Source organism: Oxyura jamaicensis, chromosome 13 (genome assembly GCF_011077185.1).
Source record: "Oxyura jamaicensis isolate SHBP4307 breed ruddy duck chromosome 13, BPBGC_Ojam_1.0, whole genome shotgun sequence".
Lineage (NCBI taxonomy): Eukaryota > Metazoa > Chordata > Aves > Anseriformes > Anatidae > Oxyura > Oxyura jamaicensis.
Genome location: NC_048905.1, coordinates 16,307,926 through 16,326,128, shown reverse-complemented (window position 1 = coordinate 16,326,128; position 18,203 = coordinate 16,307,926). Strand labels below are relative to the sequence as shown.

Below are 18,203 nucleotides of genomic sequence, written 5' to 3'. Positions count from 1 at the left end.
CCTGTTGCAGAAGTCGCGGATTATCAAATATCTTCGGGTGCTGAGGGAGATTTTCGTGTGCCTGTGGCTGGGTGCCCGCTCGGGAGGAACCACAGCAGGGTGCAGATGGGGCACGAAGTGAGGTTGCCATGAGTCTGTGAGCTGCACCTCTTTCCTGAAACAGTTTTGAGCCCCAAAATGCCGGTTTGGGGCCGGGACAGGCCTCGCAGCTGGCTCAGTAAGCAGCCTGCCGGGCAGCAGCGCCCTGCGGTTATTCTGCCCCGCGCCTCGCTGCGGCCTTCGCAGTGCCCAGCGCCGCCAGGGCGGCAGCAGCACGCAGCTTTTTTTTTTTTTTCTGCCGTTTCCTTACGTTTTGTTATTTTTCGTCCCCCCGCGGTGCCCGGCGCTGCGCCCTCCGGCCGCCAGAGAGCGGCAGCGGGCAGGAAGGGGCAGGGGCCGCTTCCCCCCGCCTCGGCCCGGGGCGCCGAATGGCCGCCACCGCCTAGCGCTGGGCCTGCGCCGCCGCCTCCTCCTCCTCCTCCTCCTCCTCCTCCTCCTCCTCCTCCTCCTCCTCGTCAGCCGCCGCCATGGGCCGCGAGTCCAGGTGAGGGCAGCGGGGGAACAAAGGGCCGGGGCCGGGCCGGGCTGAGCAGGGCGCGGGGCCCCCTGAGGGCAGGGGCCCGGTGCTGGGGTTACGGGGGAAAATCCCCGAGCCCCTCCGGGCCCCCATTAGCTCTAATGCAAACTAACGGTGGTGTGGGTAGCATCGTATGTTTTATTTTTGCTGAGTTTATGTAGAACCGTGTGCCTTTTGTTCCCCCGCAGTGGGTGTCCGTGCACCGCGGGGTCAGGCCTCTGCTGCCGGGGGCCGGGGCAATTCGCACCTCTCCGGCTTTAAACCAGCCCCGGAATTCGCCACTGCTGGCGTGGCATGTGTTAGTGCCAGCTGGTTTAACCGAACCACCGGATTTTAATACTCAAACGGTATTAAGAGCCATAACAGTGCATGTCTTGTGTTCCTACGTGCAGCCGTCCCTGCGCCGCAACAGCTTCCCAGATTCATGCCCCGAGAGGGGCACGGGAGTTGAAATTCCAAGAAGCGTCTTGGATTCAAATTGGTGATTCAGTGAAGAGCTGGGAACCCTCACTGATACCTCTAAATTAGTTTCAAGGGCTGCAAAATCCCCTGGGAGCTGAGCTCCAGCTGCTGGCGCCTGAGCTAGCAGGAGCCCGCTGCCCATCGCAGCACAGCTTCCCTCCGGATAACGTGTCCGGCTTTAATTGGGCTCCGTGGTCATAATGAACGGAACTGTTTACAGAAAGCACGCAAACACGTTTGTCAAAGCAGGCCACAAGTCTCTGAGGAATGAGCCTTGTACACGTGGCTCCTGCTGGCCCCGCTCTCGTGTCTCACCCTCAGGAGCCCCGTCCCTGTATGCAAGGTTTTCTCTTTGTCGGGGTGACATGTAGGGTGACCTGGATCACGGAACCAACAGATCACGTAAAACGTGGTCTTAAGCTTATATTAATGTTCTAATCTAGTTTATGCTTTCCAAAAGTTAGAGAAGTGGAGAAATGATGAGAGTGAGGGGTGGGTGGAGAAGGCTGGGGTGGGCTGCACGTGTTGGATTTGTGCTGTCAGATGTTCTCCACAGTCACTTACGCTGCTGGTAGGCAGTATATGGATATCGCACTGCTTCTGTACAGGTTCCAAATGTACAGAATACCTAAGTATAGGAATATGCTGAAATAAACTCTGTTATTTTTAGTACCAATGCTGTTGTAATACAACCCTGTGTGGCAGTGACAGAAAAGAACAAAGAGTAGGGGGGGCTTGAGGTCTTGCTTTCTCTGCTTGTTCCTGCTTCCCAAGCCCAGCTACTAGGTTTGTAGGGAGCTTGTAGGGTCTGTGGTCCCTGGGCTGCAGGAGGATGAACAAAGGAATTATTCTGGCATTGTGACTGACGGGAATTGGAAAATGATGAGATGGTCACAGTCAACAGATGGTCCCTCTGCAACTTGTACAATCAGGTGAAGAGCTTCTGGGAAAATTCCTACCCCTGCCCTCCCTCTCCCACAGTTTGGATGGGATAAGGGAGCATTAGTCAGGGGAGAAAAATTCTCCCATCTTCATCACACACCTCTGAAGCCTTGCTAGCCTCCTAAATCTTTTGTGGTGTTTGATGGCAGTAGGGAATTTCTTCTGATGTTCTCATTGACCACTGCCATATCATATATGCTCATGGTTTTGTGTTTCTTTAGTTGCTGTTTGACAGATTTTCCACTGAACAGAGGTGCAACTTACATAGCATACCTGAGTGAAAATTATAGAAAAAGCAACAAAAGTTGTTAAGTGTTTGGCAGATTTTAAGAGATAGTTTCAGAAAGACTTAGTCTTTCCCTAAACATAATAGAAATCTTTGGATTTCCTAAAACGGGAATTGTTCTTGACATTCTAGTGTTCTCTTGAGGTACTTATATTTGCACACCAACAATAAAACAAAAATATGACCAAGTAATTCTTCTAGTTTCAGCTTTATAAGTAGTATATGTATATTAATCAGTTTTGCAAGGTTATTGCAAATATTTAAGAGTTTAGTAAGTCCAACAAATTACAGTAAATAATTCTTTCTGTCCTGTCCACCCAAATACAACAAATGCATCCTTTCACCGCAAGTTATTCTTGAGCTCATGTTCATCTTTTTTCCTTTTTTTTTTTTTTTTTTTTTTTTTTGTTTGTTTATTTGTTTGTTTTTTATAAATTTACAATGCAGGCATTATCGGAAGCGCTCCGCGTCACGTGGACGCTCCGGCAGCCGGTCTAGAAGTCGTTCTCCGTCTGACAAAAGAGGAAAACGTGGCGAAGACAGACGCTCTCGGAGCAGAGATCGAGAACGCAGACGTGAGAGGTCACGCAGCAGGGACAAGAGAAGGTCTCGATCGCGTGACAGGAAGCGTCAAAGGTACGGGTTACGAATTCCAGTCAAAGTACATAAAAGTGCTGTCATCTGAGCATTGATGTTCTTCCTCTACAGTTACTTACTTTGCCGTTGTCCATGATAGATTTTACTGTGCTTAATGTTTTTGCTTATTAGATGATGTCTTGCTGCTGGTGCTGGGCTTTGTTAGCCCTTTGTGGTCTTGATGACTGTTGGATTCCTGTTATAACTTGTGCATCAGTAGCAGGCTAAAATTGTATTATGATAATAAATAAATACAATTTTGTTCTGGGACAGACGTTCAAGAAGCAGAGAGAGGGAACGAAGTCGGGAGAGAAGAAGATCCCGGAGCCGAGAGAGAAGGCGCTCTAGAAGCAGAAGTAGAGGTAGACGGTCTCGATCTCCCAGCCCAAGCAAGAACAGGAAGACAGAAAACAGGTATTTGTGTTCTTGAATTAGAGTCCATATCATAGTGACAAAATACTGCAAAACTATCGGTACAATGGAGGGAATCCTCGGGCAAAGCTACCAAAAGCTTTGGTTTGTAGAACAAGGAGAATATTTGATGAGTATACTGTTACGATCTTTTCCCATCATTTAATGTGCTTTGATGGATCAAATATTTTTGTATTTCTTACTTCAAGATGCGTAAATATTAATGTGCATATGTATTAATTATTTCTAATGCACTTTGTTGTGAGAACGGTTCTATAAAAGAAAAAGATCTAAGAGTTAATTTAAGACTGAAGTTGTGGCACCTGGGCGGGGAGTGGAAGGCAGTTCCTAACTTCAAAGTTAAAACTGAACCTCATCCTGAAAGTTTTGTAGTGCTCCATTGTCTTCTCAGGTTCCAGTATCAATAAGGAGCGGTTTGTGTCTCAGCATGTATGTGCAAATTAGTAAAATACAGGTGCTGGCTACCACAGACATTAAATTGAAGCCTGTCTTCAGACTTGTAAGTTGTTGGAGAACAGTAAGTTTTAGTTACCAGATTTGCTTGAGTGCAGTGTTCTCAGAGATAAGCTCTATCATTTCCTCTCAGGTAAAGCACTTCATGTCTTTAGAAACATGCAGGGATTTTCAAAATACTGGGTAGGGTAGCAGCAGGGGATCTATGAACAATGTTGTGGTGACATTTGTAGCAGGAATTTCTAAACTCTTTTCAGTGCTACTGATGGTATCTGAGCTCAGCGCTTCACCCAATCTTTACATAAAAGGTGTTTTTAAGAATATAAGCCAATGAAGTGTGGAATCTGCCTTTTTACATGATATTTGTGTGGAAAAGTAAAGCATATAGAGTTACACTTCAGAGAAGGTCAGGAGGTCTGCTTTGGTAAAGCCACCGCCTGCTTCTTACCTGCTGTTTGTTGAATTGTATGGGTGTGCTTAGTGAGTAAGGACTGGGCAGGTACTAGTCTTAGGGGTTTACAATCAGATAAACTGTCTCGTAAATAGACTTAGTCAAGAATTGAAACTGCTTCTCTTCCAGATATTGACTTGAGAAATGTGTAAAAATTTAACTACAGGTCATGTTCTTCCAAATGTGCTTCAGTGGATTTTCAGACATAATTACAACAGGCATACTGTAAAATGAGTGGAAGGTCCAGACGTTGTAACAGCAGTCCATATAAAGAATAAGTAAGTTGACAACGGTCCAGAAATTGTGAGAAGCTAGAATGACCGTCTCTTGGAATGAGCATATGGTTTGCATTAGAATTGTCCAGTGGACTGTGAAGAAAGCTTAATGAGATTTAATAGGCTAAAGTGATTTTTACATTTATTTTTATGAGTTAGCAGAAGTTTGGTTCAGATACAACTATTTCCTTTTTAATAGGAAGTACATTAGGAGAGTGAAGTCTGCGATAAATGGGTTTTGTATGAAATGCAAATCTGCACATGAGTTTGAGCTCTGTAGGTACCTTTTCCCAGGGAGAGGTGTTCTTCTGACTTTCAGCCAGTCCTGTATTCACAGGGGAATGTTCAAATTTCCATGGCAAGGAGCAGGATTGCTTTACCTTCCTCTAGAAATAGAACAAATGGGAATTTTTTAGCATCTCATTTGACCTGCTGTCTTCAAGGAGTGTTTATGCTGCAGAACCTCCAGAGTATCAGCAGTAAGTGTTCTGGAAATGAAGTCTGCAAGTTTGTCCTGTAAAGAAATGAGAAGAACAGAACCAAAGCGTGTGAATCAGTGGATTGCAATACATTGTGTGTTTCTGGCAGTTACAGAACCTACTTCCATGAAACAGAAAGGCTCTGAGAAACAAAGAGTGCTTTGTAAGATGTTTGAAAACGTAACTGCGTTCATAGTTCTGTCTCTATCCAGCACATCGATTCTCCCCTGAGAAAAGCTGGAATATTCTAAGAAATTTTTGTTCTTACCTTTCAGATCAAGATCTAAAGAAAAGACGGAAGGTGTGGAAGTTTCCAAAGAAAAGAAAAAAGAGAAAGAGGACAAAGAAGAAGAGAAGGATAAAGATGCTACTGCATCTACCGTGGCCACTGAGGTAGAAGCTTTTTTACAAATTTTATCTTTTAAGTTTATAAATCAAGAATTAAGCTAGCCATAGATTAACTACTGCATTAACGTAGGTTAATTGCTGCATTAACAAAAGAAAAACTATTCCTAGAGTTGGACACAACTCACGCTGAATGAAAGAGTACTCTCTTCAGTAACACAGACTTCACTCACAGGGTATGCTCCTAGTTCTTGCCATTAGGAACAGTCTTCTCAGTTCCACATTGCTCAGACCACAAGCCACAGCTGTGTGTGAAGGATCTTTCCTTTTTAATGTATTAGATGTCAGTAGGGAAGCTGAAAAATCTTTTGGCATCTGGAACCAGGCAGGAATCACAGAACAAAGGGGAAAGGAAGCATGCTTTGCCTTATTCCATATCGGGAAAAGATGTGCCTAGATGAAGAATTCCCCAAACAGCTGTTCTTGCTAACTCTTCCAAAACAGCGTGTCGTTAGTATCCCTCCTTTGTTAATAGTCCCTGCACTGTCAGCAAGGGCTCCCCGTGCAGAAATCAATAATATTTTTTTTTGGTCCTAAAAGGACTTTTGGAAGTAGAGGGCAACACGATAATTCTTTAGTCTTGTATGGGTAAATGGCTAAAATGAGCGATACGCTGCACGCTCAGTTAAATTTGTTTGAAGAGAGATTTTGTCTAAAAAAAAGCATAGGCTAATGCCAGTGGCCATTCATTTTCACTATTTGGTATGTTTTTTTTTTTTTTTTTTTCTTTTCATAGAATTTTGATCAGAACAAACTAGAAGAAGAAATGAGAAAACGAAAAGAAAGAGTGGAGAAGTGGAGGGAAGAACAACGCAAAAAGGCTATGGAAAACATTGGAGAACTGAAAAAAGAAATTGAAGAGATGAAACAGGGAAAAAAGTGGAGTTTGGAAGATGATGACGGTATTTAATTTTTATATATAACGTTTAAAGCATTGTTGTTCCTAATAATAGTTTTATTATGTTATCTTTAAAGCATATAATGACCTTTTCATAATGTGAAATACAGAATAGCACAGCCTGAATCTTGTCATGACTTCAAATAGTTTAAAATACAATTGAAATAACAAACTGGAGAGATTGTAAGGAGGAAAAATGATACAGTAATAAAAGTGGACTGTAGTTACTTGGACAGACTAATAATTGAACATAATGTGAACTCTCTTTTCCTCTCTTATTCCCATCTTTCTTGATACTAGATGACGAAGAGGAAACCGCAGAAGGAGAAAAAGAAGGCAATGAGGTTGAAGATGAAGAGTTAGATCCTTTGGATGCTTATATGGAAGAAGTAAAAGAAGAAGTCAAGAAATTCAATATGAGGAGTGTGAAAGGTGGAGGTGGAAGTGAGAAGGTAAAATCACTTATTAAGATTTTTTAACTTTGTCTTTTAAAATTAGTTCTGTGTTTTAATACGAAAATGGTTTTGGAAAAAAAAAGGCGAATGCAAAAAAGCAAGAAATAAGATGTATTTAGTGACTGCCTTCATGTGAATTCCATGGTATTCTTAATAAGTAGTTAGCATTATCCTGATAAAATTTCACTGGAGGATGTAAAAGAAAAAAACAGCGTAATGCATTCAGAAATACAAATGCTTTATATATTTTATACAGTATATCTTTTGTGTGGTAGTGCAATAATTGCTCTCACCTGTTTTTGCAGAAAACTGGACCAACAGTTACCAAAGTAGTAACCGTGGTGACAACCAAAAAGGCAGCTGTAGAGACAGAAAAGAAAAAAGGGGAGCTCATGGAGAATGACCAAGATGCAATGGAGGTAATGGAAGTGCCTTGTATTTCTACTGTGAAAGTGCAACATGCCTCTTACAGGAGGCGTGAGAATGAGGGTAATCCTGGGATTTTTCCATCTGCTACAAGCTAGGATTTGCTTATTTAATTTGTGGAAGCATGGTTACACACTGGCTGTAAATAGCAAATGTGCCTGTAGTAGGAAGAGTTGTTACAAGTGCATAAATGTCAGCTGCCCTCTCTGGATGTGGGTTCAGTGAACTGGTAGCTGTCCCTCTAGTCTATACGCTGTGCGATTATTTGCATTTTTTGCAGTGGCAGATCAGCGTGGGTATTGAATATTATGGAACAGTGCTCTGGGATTTTCATAGAGCCATCTTGCTCAGTGATTGTACCTGAACTTACCCAGAATTACTCTTCCGTACCCAAACTGCATTCATAAAATGCTTTCAGGAGAACAGGAATGTTGAGTCCTTAATGGGGTTGTGTACGGTGAGGCCTGAAGGGCTTAGAGAGACATCCTTGCCTGAGTTGTAGACCAGTTACTCTGCTAGCTCTGCGGCTTGGCGAGGTCATGCTCTGTGTTGCTGCAGTTACATTGCTAGTGGGACCTGACTAGTTTAGAGCTGAGTTGGGTGCATTGGTCAGAACCATGACTGTAGCGGGGCACAAATCAGTGGTATGTTGGCTATTGAATACGTTTGTTTTTTTTCTGTCCTGCTTTAATATTTGTATTGTATAGCAGTGATTATTTTTGAATGAGAAGGCTGGTCCAGTCAGTCTTCATAAAGTCATAAAATGTATATGGAACACTTAAAGTTGAGGTTTGTGAGAAACATAAAATAAATGGATAAGAGACTGACTGGGACTCTCGATATACTGAGAGTGGATTTTCAGTGTCTGGTCTAATGGAATAAGGAATAATTGTTGCTTCTGAGTAAAGTTTCTATATAAATGAAAAACCAGAGCATCTCAGAATACTTGATAATACCATTTTATATGTTATGTATTAAAAATAAGACACAATAATTTACACGCTAATTATAATTTATACAGTATTCCTCAGAAGAGGAGGAAGTTGATCTTCAGACTGCCCTAACTGGCTATCAGACCAAGCAGAGAAAGCTTCTAGAACCAGTGGATCACGGAAAGATAGAATATGAGCCCTTCAGGAAAAACTTCTACGTTGAAGTACCAGAACTTGCTAAAATGACTCAAGAAGGTAAGGGGAAGTAGAACCAGAACGCCTTAGGTACTGTTAAAGAAAAGAATGATTAACAGATCTTAATTTGCAAGAAAAAAGCAAATTCTGATTGAGCATGGAGTGGTTTTGAAGAAATAATGTACTTTTTTTTTTTTTTTGCTTCAAGACTTTTGAACCAGATGATCTTAGAGGTCTTTTTCAATCTAAATGATGCTATGATTCTAATAATTCTATGACTTTGGAATAAATTGGAAGAGAATTTGGAGGTGAGGGGGAAGTACTTTTGAGCAACTTGGTATGAAAAAAAAAAGAATCAGATCACCATTATTGACAACCTCATATAATCATATATGAGACTTCAAAAAATGTACCTGAGTTCTCTCCACCATACATAAATTTATAGTTCCTACACCATACATAGATTTATGTGTAGCAAGCTAAAAGTTATTTTTCTGGTGCTGATAAAAGCAGTAGCTCATGTTCAGGAAGAGGTCAAGAGTATTATGATCAAGATAGTAGAGAAATGTCAAGAAATGAAATTTCATTGTAGTGCAAACTCTGTTTCAGAGGTGAATGTGTACCGACTGGAGATGGAGGGAATAACAGTCAAGGGAAAAGGCTGCCCCAAACCAATAAAAACCTGGGTACAGTGTGGTATTTCCATGAAAATTCTCACTGCTCTCAAAAAGTAAGCAAGAAATTTGCAAATCATGTCATACTTGGTTTTGTTCAGTGTTCTGTCATGTGTTTGTGAGAAAACCCTTTTTCATTGCCGAAAGCAGCATGTTCATGTTTGTAGATGCTACGTATATAGTCGTTAGAATGTTTCTCAATATTAACCCATTATAAGTGATTCCTTTTGCCATTTATATCATGTTATTGCTCCTCAGCTTTAAGCTGGTCTTTGAATGACACTGATACACATATGTAAATAAGAATATGCAAATTTATTCTAGGATGACTGTGATTCATGTCTCTCAAATCCTATTTTGTCCTTATAATCCTTTTTTTTCTCTCCTTTCTTTAAGGCATGGCTATGAAAAGCCCACGCCCATTCAGAGCCAGGCTATCCCAGCAATTATGAACGGTCGCGACTTGATTGGCATTGCTAAAACAGGAAGTGGAAAAACAATTGCATTTCTGTTGCCCATGTTCAGGCATATTATGGATCAGAGAGCTTTAGAAGAAGGAGAAGGTCCCATAGGTACAGAGCTTTTATTTTCAAAATGGGTATTTAAATAAATATGCATACACTTGAGAGGGGTCTTCTGTTCTCCTCGTTATTGGGAGGAACACAAACTTACTGTCATCCATTAGTGAGCAGCATTAGTTAGTGAACGCTGCTATTTAATGTTGTTTGTGGTCACCATGCTATTTAATGTTGTTTCAAGAGTACTTGCGTATCCATATATCTGGGAGGTAGACCTTTATTCCTTTGATTTTGAAACTTTGATACATTTTCTGCCCCATCCTCATACTCTCTTTCTTGAAATTAACTTTATAAAAAAAAAAAAAAAGTGTTAGTAAATTGTGTAGTAAGTTGCATATGCTTCTCAAAGGTGCTTAAACTTCATTACTAAAGGTTAATTTTTACTGTGTAAATAACATCATCTCTTATATTACGATGTATGATGAACATGCTTTGCATTTCAGCTGTCATTATGACACCTACTCGCGAGTTGGCTTTGCAGATTACCAAGGAGTGTAAGAAGTTCTCAAAGACCCTTGGACTTCGAGTTGTCTGTGTTTATGGAGGAACAGGAATCAGTGAACAGGTATGCAAATGACACAGCTTGTCAAATAATTCTTGGATTTTATTAAACAGTTAAACTGTTTGTGATACGTACTTCAAAATTGATTGAGAAGCTGTATTTTTACTATGGTTCTAAAGAGTTACCTCAAACAAGAACCAGAAACTGTTAACTTTGTTTTGTTGCATTATCAAATATTACATGTTAGAGCCATTTGGAGATTAATTTCCAGGGTATTTTTCTACCCCACGTTTATGGAAACTACAGGATTTGTACTTATCTGCCTACATGTATTGGAACATGGTGCATTTACACTTGTGAATACGTCATTTGTCCCCGATGTAACGTGATGTTCCGTACAGGCCCTTAACTGTACAGAAGCCGTGTCTTCGCTGTAACTATTTCAAGTGGTACTAACGTAGTTTTGTCAGAGGTCACTCTTTTAGAAAGCATAATTTTCCAAAGAGTTAAAGAAATTGCTGAGTAAAATCTTTTAAATATGGCTGTTTTACTAATGTGATTGCTTATGACAGTAACTGCAAATGTGTGTGACTTTCTTTTTTGTAAAGTCATGCTTTTTTTTTTTTACTAATAGTTTGGTAAATTAATTTTACTATGTTTTAAAACCAGATAGCTGAACTCAAAAGAGGTGCTGAAATTATTGTTTGCACACCTGGACGTATGATTGACATGTTAGCAGCTAACAATGGTGAGTAGAAAACCTTTAACTATGGAGATTTTTTTTATTTGTTGTGTAATTCTAACAAATTCAGAAGATCATGTATTTTGATAAATGGTCTTATGGAATTTTCTTATATCTCTTCAGGCTGCACTACCTAGCTTCTGAGAATTTATGACACTAGTAACAGGTTTAATCATATATTGGTTTGACTTTTTGGGGGAGGACAGGAAATATTGCATTCTTGAAGAGTTTCTGAGGATGTTTATGATAGTTAAACATAAAATGTAGTTTCAAATTTTCTAACTTGCAAGTCGTTTAGATAAAGGTTGTGTAACAGTTGCTTACTGTGTCTGCCTGTTGATCCATCACGATTGTTAGCGTAGCTCAGCAGTTACTCGCTTTTACGTGAAGAGTGACTGCCTTTACCTGTTGATTTAAAATGGAAAAAAAAAGAAAAGCACCTGACAAAAAAGCCCTCCCTAAATAACTGTAAAAGAACTGACCTTACATCGAATACTCAGGCTGATTTTAAACTGAGACACTGCAGCTTTAAGAGGTTTTGTCCTAGTGTAACCATTGCATGCTTGCTAGATAAAGTTTTATTATTAAATTATTCCACATCAAAACCTCTACTAAACTGTTGACATTATTTAACTTCTGTGGAAAAAGTACCTTCAAGAGATATAGAACTGGGCTTCCAAGACTTAAATCGTCAAAGGTAGGTACATTAATGCTGTTCCCAAGTAAATTTACCAAGTTATTATTTGGGGATGGAAGTGTTAAGGTGTTAAATGGATATGTAGGTTTTAAGGAATATTTATTTTGTTACTTAAGTGTGAATTCCATACCTTTTATTAAAAAAAGGCAGCACTAAATCACCCCCCAGAATAATTTGAAGATTCAGCTACAGTTTGCTGGAGCTGAAAGGACCAAATTCTGCTGTAGTTTGCGAGGCACAATTCTGAGTCTTGGTTGTCGGAAATGTGAAAATTATGCTCCGTTTTGAGAGCACTTGACAGTGTCACTATACAGCTGCTTGGAACTGAGTACGTTCACGTATTTGTATCTTTTGAGAATATCATTCTTAAATCCTTGAGTTAAATCCTTCTGATGAAAGGGAACTTCTTAGCTGTTTTGTTTGGGAAGGGTGTTAATTATCCTGTCCGTCATCCTTTCGAAGTATTCACAGATATACAACAATTTTGTTTCCAGCTGTCCCAGAGTTTGGGGTGGTTCTTGTTTTTCAATTTAATAGTGATACTGGGTAGGTTTTAATCGTTCTGTGTTCATTTTGGAAAGACTGCTTACTCTGTTTTATGCATATTATTAGCAGTTAACTAGAAGTAGTGTGATTACCCTCAAATAGATATTTCTAGCTCCAAGGAAGCATTACAGATTATATGTGTAAAAGGAATTTTTCTGAGGCTGCAACAGTTAGCACTGGACTTTGCCTTCCACACATGCGCTGTAATCTCTAATATGTTTTTTTCTAGGTGGCGCTGTCAGATAATGGCTGATGTGGCTCCTTGCTTCATCTCAGTCTTAGTTTTATGATGTGTTTTGGCGAGGGCTGTTTTCTGAATTTTACAGGTTCTTCTGGCCCTATGATGGTATGCAAGAGAAGAGTTTGACAAAATAAAGGGCCTAGTGCATACTTTTCCCAGAATGTTTATTGAGATTAAAATGAGAACATTAAAATTCACTTTTAGTGAATTTTTTTAAAGTAATTAATGTGTTTGATAGAAGAAAGTGAGAATATATAACTTTTAAAATATATATATTCCTGAGGGAAACTAGATTTCCTTTTGATTTTGTTTCCCATGTGTTTTTTCCTCTCCTTTCACAGGTCGGGTGACAAATCTCCGCAGAGTCACGTATGTTGTCCTTGATGAAGCAGACAGAATGTTTGACATGGGTTTTGAGCCTCAGGTAACTAACGACATGCCTGATACTACCACAGTGTGTTATTTTTCACTTAAAGGATTTTGCAAGAATCTGTGCTATGTTGTTACTAGACTGCCAGTAATCATTCAACGAGATGTTGCTATATGTGGATGACAGTTTAAACCGACTCTTTAAATGTTGTGTTATCCTCACATGTTTTGGTTTTGATAAATTCTTTATTAGAGAAAAATTATGTTCTAATAAACCTTTTTTTTTTTTTTTTTTACATGCTTGTTTGGGCTATCTGTGGCTATGTTGTAGCCCTATGTAATTCCATGATGTATGTGTCATATTAGTAGTTGTAGCCTGCTAATAAGCTTTTTCGTGCCTCCTGGCAACATCCTGCAGGAGACAGGAATGAAATGTTTAAAATTTCAGTAACGGAAACAATACTTTCTTGAAGCTTTGGACACCCAGGGTTCTTTCAATTATCTTCAGGCTATATCGCCCTCCAAAACTAGGAAAAATCCTTTATTTTGTCTTCTGAGCTGTAGGATTTCTGCTGCAAATCTTTGGATTTCTGTTGGGCTGCTGTGGGGTTGTATATTACCACTCAATTTCCTGTTGACTTCAAGTTTTCCCTGCGTTGCAATGCTGTCACCGAAGTCCCAAGAGGAAATCTGTAAAGAAATGTTTTGTATTCTCTATGGTACAGATACCACCTAACTTTAAAGAAGACAGCTCGGTATGTGTATGAAGTTCAGTTACAGCACTTGGGTATTAACAGGAAATGTTCTTTTAAACCAGGTTATGCGCATTGTAGACAACGTCAGGCCTGACCGTCAGACTGTCATGTTCTCTGCTACTTTTCCCAGAGCCATGGAGGCATTAGCTCGGAGAATCCTAAGTAAACCTATAGAAGTGCAGGTTGGAGGCAGAAGTGTTGTCTGCTCTGATGTGGAGCAACATGTTGTAAGTATCGCACACATGCCTTGCTTATCTTCCTTTGCTTACAAAACATTTCCAGCAGTACTGAATGTAAAAGGAGATTTTATTGTTAGATCTCCAGTGAGTTTATTAAACATTAACTCAGAAAGAAAACATAACAACTTAATGTGAAAATGCAGTGTGATCACTTTTTTTTTCTTTAGCAGCTGAGCATTTTACCACTAGCTACAGAAGCAACATGAAAAAGCCATCTCCTGTTCCCATTTTTTTTTTATTCTACGTACCCTGAGTGTGTTTAATGTTTTTTTGTTTGTTTGTTTTTTCAGATTGTCATAGAAGAGGAGAACAAGTTTTTAAAGTTACTAGAGTTACTGGGGCACTATCAGGAGAAAGGATCTGTTATCATATTTGTAGACAAACAAGAACATGCTGATGGGTTGTTAAAAGATTTAATGAGAGCTTCTTATCCCTGCTTGTCTCTTCATGGAGGTAATCTGCAATCCTAAGGCCTTAAATGAAGAACTCCAAACTTGAAAATTGGTATTCTGTATATGGGATATAGAGGAATGTTTTGCTTGGTTCCTGTCTAGTACTAAATCAGAATATTTATTCATAAGCAGCTTTTGCTTTGTAACTGGGAAAGATATTTGCTTCTTAATTTGAAATAGACATCATAGTTTTCTGTAATTACTGCTCCATGTGAAGAGTAATCAGATGCCAAATCTTGTGCAATGGGGTTGTGAACTGAATGTTAACAGCTCTTAGGGAATATTCCTAGCTACAGAATACTGGAGAGTAGTAAATACCACTTTGGGGGAGTGTTATGTTAGCTTTTTTTTTTGATGTTCCGCAATAATAGCAGCTGTTGTTTCACGTTTCTGACATGAAGAAATAATATAATGGAAGTAGTTTCATACTAAGAAGAGGAAATCTCTTTAGAATATTGTCCATCACAGCGTATTTTAAGATTTTAAGGAATAGAGAGCTCTTGAAAATAGTCACCAATAAGTACAAAACTGCTGTTCGTGTAGTGCAATGGTGGAAGAGGGAAAAATATCCTCATTCTTCTGAGATTTCCATTGTCTTTAGAGAACAGACAAAGCCTCTAAATGAGGTCTGAATTGAACATAAGTCAAATAGAAAATCTTATTAAAGAAACTTGAAAATCTTCATATGGTAAAACATCTTTTTGTAGTGGAAAAGCTAAAGGTTTCATTGCTGTGCATAGCAGACTCAGGGGTTTATTATTCTGGATAATTTATGGTACCTGGGAGTGCAAGTGTATTGAAATGTTCTTGGCATGGGCTCTGGCTTGTTTGACGTTGGAGGGTGTTTTGACCTGTGTACAAATTCTTCTGACTCAAAGTCAGAAGGTAATTAATAAAAATTAATAAAGAGCAGAGCTTTATAATCAACTGTTTTGTCTGGTTTCTTGCAGGTATTGATCAGTACGACAGGGACAGCATAATTAATGATTTCAAGAATGGAACTTGCAAACTTCTGGTGGCCACATCTGTAGCAGCAAGGGGCTTGGATGTAAAACAATTGATGCTGGTGGTCAATTACAGTTGTCCCAACCATTATGAAGATTATGTGCACCGAGCAGGCCGAACTGGACGAGCTGGCAATAAAGTAAGTATAATCAGTTGCCTGTTTGGGTTATTACTGAAAACTTTGCCTTAGTTATTGCTTGATAAAAGGGTTCCCAAGGGGTAGCTACAGAGGGAGTATTTTATGTTATTGGAGGGAAAAGGATTTTCTTCTCTAAGACTTTTGAGAGATGACGTGTAAAATGTGTTCTGAATTTTGGCACTGTGGAAGTTGGAACTTGCATTTTTGTCTGATAAATGGATGTTCTTTTAAATTCCATTTGTGGCTAAAAATTTGGTATTTTTCACTGTTGGAAATAAGCCCTGCTAAGTTTATAAAATTCTACTTTCCAAACTTACAACCATGACAAGATTGAAAGGAAAGACTTCAGTTTCTGCCATCTGTGGCTCATTACCTCTGTATCAGCTTCCTGGGAAATCACATTATTCATTCTACATTTCCATTAAAATAAATAAATAAAAATAAAAAATACATGAATGTCACAGATATTTATTGACCTGAAGAAATGCATCTGTGCAGAGGTGTTACAGTAAACTTAAAGTTTCTTTTGAGATTTGTCTTTACCATCTTTTAAATTAATTTTGACTAGGGATTTGCATATACGTTCATTACTGAGGATCAGGCACGATATGCTGGTGATATCATTAAGGCTTTGGAATTGTCCGGGAATCCGATTCCCACTGATTTGGAGAAGCTCTGGGCTGACTTCAAAGACCAGCAGAAGGCTGTAAGTAATCCTTTCTTCTGTAGTGGGCTTTGCTCTGGATTTAATGCGTACGCACGTGGGTCCAGTCGTACACTGCATACGTCCATGAGTCATCTCCTGGAGTTCATTGGGAACAGATATGTGTGCTTTGGTGAGCATAGAAGTATTTTCAAGATTAGGATCTTGGATGTCATTTACAAGACTGTTCTTGAGAATTTAAATATTGTCAGCTGGTATGGAAACGCCTACTGTTCAAGGGGTGCTTTGGCTTTTATCACAACTCACATACCAAATACTGAAGCCCTCTCACAGAATGTGTATTGCTATTTCTAGAGCCCTTGCAACTGGACATGGTTGTTTATGTTGAAGAGTGTATCTTCAGAGTTTTTCCAATATAAGAACAGTTGTTTTTTTTATTTTTATTTTTTTTACTGCATTTGAAAAACATTTCAAATGTATGCTTATACAAAATCCCAGTAGTGTACTGTTTCTATCTGATGAGTCAACACAGCATTTCTTACTGCACTTCATTGTAAAATACAGCACTTAAAATTGGAAGAGCTTTCTAGCCACCCTAGGGTTTGCTTTGTTAAATAAATTACTTAAATTATTTGTATATTTCCATGGTTATTTCATGACTGTTGGAATTGGATTTTAAAACTCTTGTTTATACGTAAAAATGCACTGTTTTTGTTTTTAGGAGGGAAAGCTGATTAAAAAAAGCAGCGGATTCTCTGGCAAAGGTTTTAAATTTGATGAAACAGAACAGGCTTTGGCTAATGAAAGAAAGAAGCTGCAGAAAGCAGCTCTTGGCTTGCAGGATTCAGATGATGAAGATACAGCTGTTGATGTAAGTACCTGAAGTTTTTATTAAGGATTTCCAATGTATTCATGTGTTGTTTTTATTTTCTGGTAGGTTATGTAACATGTTGCAGAATGCATGGATTTTTGTTCCTCCATGTCCTGCTCTACTGATTTAACAAGTTAAATTCCATGAGTAGATCCATATATATTCTTTGATAGAAAAGATTCATTGCAAGTTCTTGAAAGTTTGTTTCTGACTGGTATTTTATACTTAAAATAGTATATACATATAGTTATAGTTGTATAAATGTTACAGAAAGTTCTTTTCCTTGGAATACTAATCTTGGTGGATTAAATGGATAACTTCCCTCAATTATAAACATTTTTCACTTGTAGCATTTTAAAGAAATTCCTAGTAGCCTTTTACTATTTCTAAATCTATTCAAGCTCTCTGCCTTAATATTTGTTAGACTTCTTTTCATGAACTTGAAAGTAAATACTGTGTTCAAACCTTTTCCTGATTATTAGATCCTGTGTTCTGTTTGTCGATTTGTAGTTCTGGGCATGCTTCTGTCGTTTATACAAGATTTATTTCTTCCAAAGGATGTAAACTAAATGCACCGTAGTGCTTACCATCTTTAATATGGTAAGATTGTTTAATGGCAAACGTAGAGATCTAATAGTTGTTATTTTCTTTAGATTGATGAACAAATCGAAAGCATGTTCAATTCAAAGAAAAGAGTAAAAGACATGGGTACACCAGGATCATCGAATGCTCCTACACCATCAGCTGGCAATGCAGAAAAATTGGAGATTGCTAAAAGATTGGCTTTGAGAATCAATGCCCAGAAGAACCTTGGAGCAGAGGCACAAGTATTTGTCCCCTTCCACTTCAAGGTAACATCTTTACAGAGCAAATTTTATTTATTTATTTAAATGTTGTGTAGATTGTGTTCAGTTTGTTTGTTTTGTGGATGTAGTTTTATGTAGTGTTTCTTCACTTCTAATGTAATACTGCATTAATTAGCACTTTTGTTCTGGGCTAACTCAGTAACAAGTTGTAGGATTTGTAATAGAACTCAGGCTTTGTCTGCCCTGGCAAAAAGTTAATTGTGTCATTTTATAAGTAATTAATTAGGTTCTGTCAGCTTTAGCAAGGTTGCAGAATATCTTTCTCTGCTGAACCGTGTAATATATGGTCTGGACTTAGGTTAGTGTGGTGTGGATGTCCAAAGGTATTTTGAGCTGAAGGTGCAGAAGACCAGTCAGATCTTACCTGTGCAGGTGTGAGGGTTAGTTATTGAGAAGAAAAGAAAAAGAAGGAAATTTTGAATATGTGTTTGTTATGTGGCCATTTATAATATATATTATAAATAAATATATTATAATATATATTATAAATAAATATATATATAATATATAAAATATATAT

At 38.7% G+C, this 18,203-nt stretch overlaps 1 protein-coding gene across 1 annotated transcript; it reads left to right on the top strand.

Moving 5' to 3' along the window:
- The first annotated feature begins 428 nt into the window (after positions 1-428).
- Positions 429-18,092, top strand: DDX46 (DEAD-box helicase 46). The gene is made up of 19 exons (XM_035338757.1): positions 429-583; positions 2,754-2,942; positions 3,216-3,356; positions 5,308-5,425; positions 6,174-6,339; positions 6,636-6,787; positions 7,096-7,209; positions 8,238-8,403; positions 8,953-9,073; positions 9,414-9,589; positions 10,039-10,160; positions 10,767-10,845; positions 12,665-12,747; positions 13,510-13,674; positions 13,977-14,139; positions 15,089-15,282; positions 15,851-15,988; positions 16,668-16,817; positions 17,471-18,092. Exons 1-19 carry the CDS (start codon positions 567-569, stop codon positions 17,705-17,707), a joined length of 2,691 nt encoding a protein of 896 aa, XP_035194648.1. The 5' UTR covers positions 429-566; the 3' UTR covers positions 17,708-18,092.
- The last annotated feature ends 111 nt before the right edge of the window (positions 18,093-18,203 follow it).